Consider the following 5,830-nt stretch of genomic DNA (forward strand, 5'->3'; position numbering starts at 1 on the left):
GCTCTTGAGTGAAGCACTTTTGTAGCTTTAATAAAAAACAAATTTTTTAAATTCTTACAGTGAAGACTATGCTGTTTTATTTTACATTTGATTATTCATTTCTGTAGTAGGCTGTAAACTGCTTGAGACTTGCATAAAAAAACATTAAAGCACAGTTTGTTTAATTTGTATCTTTTTATTCTATCGTATTTGTCCTTTGCTTTTTTATTACTGACAGTTTAATTATTTTCAATAATTTTGAGGACTTTTTGTTTGTTTGTTTGAAATTCTGCTGGTCTCTTCTACCATGTAGATGTCATAGCAACCTTATTTACAGAAAATATATATTTGATATGTATCACTATCTTTAAATAAATCACTCATATAAAGTTTTGGTCATATGGCCCCCTCATAATCGTGTTAAATAATCGTGATTACAATATTGGCCAAAATAATCGTGATTATGATTTTTGCCATAAACGAGCAGCCCTACTAAAAAGTATCAAACTTGTTACCCAGCCCTATTAATGCATCACTCAAGTGTACAGGGAGGCCAGCTCTTACCTTACTAGACACAAACTTCATAGCCACTTCAAAAGGAACAACCGTTTCTAATGTAACAGTTTCATCCTGCAGGTGAAGAACAAACACAATACAAATTTGTGAATGAAACGGTACACTGGTGTAAAGATTATGCCTCAAGAAACTGGGTTAGGGGTGAAGTTTATGTCTGGCTCTGACATAATCTTTACAAAATCTTTCCTTTTTAACAAGCAATTGTATGGGTTTTGATGACAGGGTGTTAGGATTCTGCATACTTTGTGACACTTGCAATTGATGTCCTTGCCCTCGACCGTGGCACTCACAGAATAGGCCACGTGAAACAGTAATATTCTGGATCCAGTGCTCACGCAGTGGATATACAGGGGCTTCACAATCTGACAAACAAGAAAACATGTACACAACATTATACAGAAGTCAAGCTCAGCTGACGATCAGTTTTAATCAACTGAATCTGTTAAATCAGTGAAAAGAAGGAGTACCTTCTGTCCAGGTTGCAGATCTCCGAGGGGAATGTCAGGAAGCAGGGCAGGGTGAGAATCATCACACACCTCAGAGCCGTTTAGTGTGATTTGGGTTGACTGTGTGAGATTGGCATCCTGACCTAATTGAAACAATAGTAATATACAATAAACTCACAAGTACATTAACGTTTAAAAGTTTGGGGTTGGTAAGATTTTTTTTTTTTTAAGAAATTAATACTTTTATTCAACAAGGACACATTAAATTGTTAAAAACTGACAGCCAAGACAAGATTTGTGTGTCAAATAAATGCTGTTTTTCTTTCTATTCATCAAATAATCCTGAAAAACACGTATTGTGGTTTGCACAATAACAATATTCAACATTGATAATAATAGAAATGTTTCTTAAGCAGCAAATCAGCATATTAGAATGATTTCTAAAGGATCATGTGACACTGAAGACTGGAGTAATGATGCTGAAAATTCATGACGTGAATAAATCAGATTTTAAAATAGAAAACCGTTATTTTAAATTGAAATAATATTTCACATTATTACTATTATCAAATGATCGCAGCTCTGTTGAGCATAAAAGACCAACCCCAAACTTTTGAATGGTAGGACTCACACTCAAGCCTTAGTATTTCTGCACAGTTTACAAAATATACTGGTCCGGGTTAATTCATATTTGAGTTACTGTTTGTTAGGGATGTGTTATGGGCATGAATGATACCTCAAATCATGTGCTTTGAGAGGTATGCTATTACTTTTGTAATCAGACTTGATTTGCTTTTCTTTTAGTTTCACTAAAATGTAAAAACCACTTACTAAAACAAAGTAAGAATTTTGTCCCAGACAACACAGTAAGTACTGTACCTGGTTTGAGGCCTGCAGTAAGTTTGATGTCTTTGGCCACAGTGTCCTCTTCTGACTGGATGGTAACAATCATACAGTACATCTCATTGGTCAGTGCTGGAGGCTCATGAGTCAGCTGTACAGAGATTTTAGGCACTCTGGAGATGATCCTAAAAGGGCATGATGGGAAGGAAAACATTGCCGTTTTATGTTTATAATTTTGAAATCCAAAAGGATGCTTCTAGGAATGTGTATTACTAAATATCACTAAATATTTCTGTACTGACAGTGACATTACATTTTTTTCTAGTTTTTTAAATAAATATATATACAGTATATATATATATATATATATATTTTTTAAACGTACATAGTGCTTGACTGTATAGTAACTGTGTCCCAATCCACCTGCTGCTCTGGGAGGCGTGTCCTCCTCTTAAAGGAGCGGGATGCCTGCAGAGTCTCATGGGAAGAGGCAGCATCCCCCCAGCCACCCCGCCAGTTCAGATAGACGTAGCGGCCCGTCTCTCTGCCTAACATGAGTCCCACACTTGTGATCTGAAAGATAAATACAGACAAAAATGAAACAAAACATACTATGCGAGTAGTTATGTAACCACTAAATCTGATGAAATTAAAATGAATGAAAATATATATTTCACCTCAATCTTCTTTCCAACATCTTCCGTTTTGGCTACAAATTTGAAGCAGTATTTGCGGGTTTTGCCGGGGACGAGACACATGTTCTCCTGGGTGGAGGTTTCTAGAATATCCTTCTCTTTAGAGGCGTCCTCCAGCAAACAGTACTGGTTATACTCCTGCAATTCAAACACAGTCATTGAGAACAAAGCCAAATGTCATAGAGTTGTGTGTGTGTGTGTTAGGTGTGCTGTACCTGGTTGCTGAGGCTGACACACAGTTTTGAGAAGCGCACAGGATGTGGGCAGTCAGCTCTCACATAGACGTGCAGCTGGACAGGCTCATCTATGTGGAAACTAGGGTACAGGAACTTGGCTTTGCACTGAACTGAGAGGAGGACATGAAAATAAACATACATATCATTATATTTTGTTCCATAAAGTAAACCAGCATGAAGACCACAACAAAGATATATCTATAATATATATGTTACCATTCAAAAGTTTGGGGTCAGTAAGATTTTCTAATAAAGAAATTCATACTTTTATTCAGTAAGGATGCATTACATTGATGAAAATTGACAGTAAAAACATTTGTTACTTACAAAAGAATTTTATTTGAAATAAATGAACTTGCTGTTCATCAAAGGATCACAATATTACTGTTTTACTGTGTTTTTGTCAAATAAATGCAGCCTTGATGAGCATAAGAGACATCTTTCAAAACATATACAAAAATACATCCATACGGCACAATCTTACTGCTGATTCAATTATTGCTCCTAGTCTAGTTCTTTATCAGACCCTTTTGACTAAGACAAAACAACAAACAAAATTAAATCCCATTCAGTCACAAGAACCATCACTGATGTCAAACCTGTTCTAAATGTTTGCCTTTATGTTCAATGGAAAAAAATAAATTATACAGGTTTGAACGACATGAGGGTACGTAAATGTTTATTTTATTTTAGTTTATTTGAATTTTTGGGTGAGCTATATCTTTAAATGTAGGGATTATGGATAGAAATGCAGTTATGCAGGTCTCAAATCGATGATTATGATCGATCAGCCCAAGGCTGGAAAGTGAATATTCTTTGAGTCCTCACCAAAGGGCACATAGTCCTGGACCTCAATGGTGAACTCATTATTGCCAGCCAGAGAGATGCGGTCACTCCACAGAGACTGAGCCGTCTTCACAGAGGCCAGGTCACAGTCCGGTTCAGGCTGTGGGACTTCATTCTGACAATCACAAAAGAAAATGTCAACTTCATGAACACTACATCTCAATCTACAGCAGAACTTACAGAATATTAAATATGAAATACATAAATACGATTTCTTTCAGCTGTATCACTCAGCTCTGTGAGCTATATTTCCACACGTACCATGAGCACTTTAATTAGATTCTTCTCAATCCTGGACTTCTGCTCTTCAGGGAGGATAGAGGCTAAAACACACAAATAAACACCTATTAATGCATTAACTTTTAATTGAGGTGAAGTTGAGTGTCAGTACATGGTGTTCACGAACCTCTGCCCACGAGCTCCATCGAGTAGGTGATGTAATCTTTCACTTGACCCATGAGGTAGGAGCACTTCAAAGCCGTGCACAGGATAGATGTCAGCAGAGACCACCAGCGCTCCGTACGGTAGTCACACATCACATAATCCAACAGTCTGGGGAGTCAGAATACAACAGTTATACACACTAAACAGTTATAAACTCATATTAGGAATACAGCTGCGAGCCATTGACACAAGCAGAGCTCAATTTATATAGGTTAAACTTGCAATATACTGAATTTTACTCACTTTAATGCTTTGGTGTAGTCTTTTGCATGATAATATTCCTCTCCCATCTGAACCACTGCGGAGGGAGACAGAAAAAAAAAGAAAGCAAAAATGTTATTAATTTACTATGCAATTAAATAAAGAACTGAAAATCTGGCTGATGAATGTGCGTGATTTTGGACTAACTGAGATGGCTCTTCATTCGTGGACACTTGTACTTCTTAAACTGGGCGACAGCGTTACTGAGGAGAGCAATGACCAACTCCTGACATCAGAAACACACGCATACAACCATTAGGAGAGAAATTCTGTTGATTTTTATCTGTAAAATGTTTTTTTTTTTCTGTAAAAAAAAACGTTTTTGGTCGTTAAACAAGACCCTTAATTTCAATTTCACAAATGAACCTGAACTTAATGGAATAACAGGCATTTAAGAAAATGCAGATATATAAAGTCCTACCGAATGAAGCACGTCTCTCTCTTTAACTTGAAGAGCAAGGATGCCTTGTTTCTCCTTCTCAGAATCAGGAGGATCTATGCCTGAGGGTTAAAGGTCACTGGGTCAAAGACTTCATAACACCTGGGTAAGTCTGTAAATTACAAGCTTTATATGTATCCATGATGGAAACAACTCATGCCATTTTACTGTATTTTTAATCTCATTACTATGTTTTATGTAATTTGACACACAAGAACTATTTGGGTGAACAAAAACATGCCAGGTTTTAAAAAAAAAATCACATTTCAAAAACGATACTTTGAATAAAGAAAAAGCCTATTTTAAGGAAATTGCTAAAGTGACTTTTAATTGCCTTGGAAAAAATCTAATCAGTAAATTTTTGCAGTATAACAATGTAAAATGCTACATTACTTTTCTCTCATGTGCACATATTGAATATGGTTCTAAAAATGACATGTATTATTGTTGTTGGTGGGCAAGTAAAATCTTTTTTACATTACAGTAATGTGAATTAGATTTTTTTTATCTGCATTACAATAACAAGGACTAAGTCAATGTGCTTAACTGTCATGAAATTATTAATAAAAATAATTTAATAATATAATCAATCAATTAATAATATATAATAAAACAATACAACAATGTAATAAAATAACATTTCTTATTTGCTTCATTGGATTTTCGGGTGAAACATGGCATGTTCTGGACAGGATTCTTAAAGTGCCCCTATTATGGATTTTTGAAAATTATCGTTCATGCAGCGTGTAACACGGCTCTAAGTGAATGAAAACATCCTGCAAAATTTTAAATCTGAAAGTGCACCGTGTATAAAGTTATTGTCTCTCAAAATAAAGAGTCGACTCTGAATCATTGAAACCAGTCGTTTTTAAAACTAATCCCAAGCGTTTCATGTTGACGTCAACATGAAGCATTAGCATATTGCCCGCCCACTTTTTCACTTTTCGCATTGGTTTGAATGAAAATGCAAAATCATTTTTTGCCGCTAGGTGCCGCTTTTGGAGTGGTAAAAAAAATAGCGGTTTCCCCGGTAACGCTGTACACAAAGCAGCACTGCGCTCACAA

General features: G+C 35.8%; 1 protein-coding gene across 1 annotated transcript in view; it reads right to left on the reverse strand.

The window, feature by feature from the left end:
- The window catches only part of LOC107731725 (trafficking protein particle complex subunit 11-like), an 18,860-nt gene that overhangs the window by 7,059 nt on the left and 5,971 nt on the right, over positions 1 to 5,830 (reverse strand). Inside the window, exons 12-24 of the mRNA XM_016542878.1 lie at positions 4,748 to 4,827; positions 4,474 to 4,552; positions 4,309 to 4,363; positions 4,028 to 4,173; positions 3,883 to 3,944; positions 3,604 to 3,736; positions 2,755 to 2,885; positions 2,522 to 2,677; positions 2,230 to 2,417; positions 1,881 to 2,029; positions 1,023 to 1,144; positions 798 to 917; positions 544 to 609 (exon numbers count right to left, since the gene is read on the reverse strand). Of these exons, the coding sequence (XP_016398364.1) occupies positions 544 to 609; positions 798 to 917; positions 1,023 to 1,144; positions 1,881 to 2,029; positions 2,230 to 2,417; positions 2,522 to 2,677; positions 2,755 to 2,885; positions 3,604 to 3,736; positions 3,883 to 3,944; positions 4,028 to 4,173; positions 4,309 to 4,363; positions 4,474 to 4,552; positions 4,748 to 4,827 (1,487 nt within the window). The remainder of the gene's footprint in view (positions 1 to 543; positions 610 to 797; positions 918 to 1,022; positions 1,145 to 1,880; positions 2,030 to 2,229; positions 2,418 to 2,521; positions 2,678 to 2,754; positions 2,886 to 3,603; positions 3,737 to 3,882; positions 3,945 to 4,027; positions 4,174 to 4,308; positions 4,364 to 4,473; positions 4,553 to 4,747; positions 4,828 to 5,830) is intronic.

The sequence above is a fragment of the Sinocyclocheilus rhinocerous genome, unplaced genomic scaffold (assembly GCF_001515625.1).
Source record: "Sinocyclocheilus rhinocerous isolate Xijiao unplaced genomic scaffold, SAMN03320098_v1.1 scaffold3446, whole genome shotgun sequence".
NCBI classification, from domain to species: Eukaryota; Metazoa; Chordata; class Actinopteri; order Cypriniformes; family Cyprinidae; genus Sinocyclocheilus; species Sinocyclocheilus rhinocerous.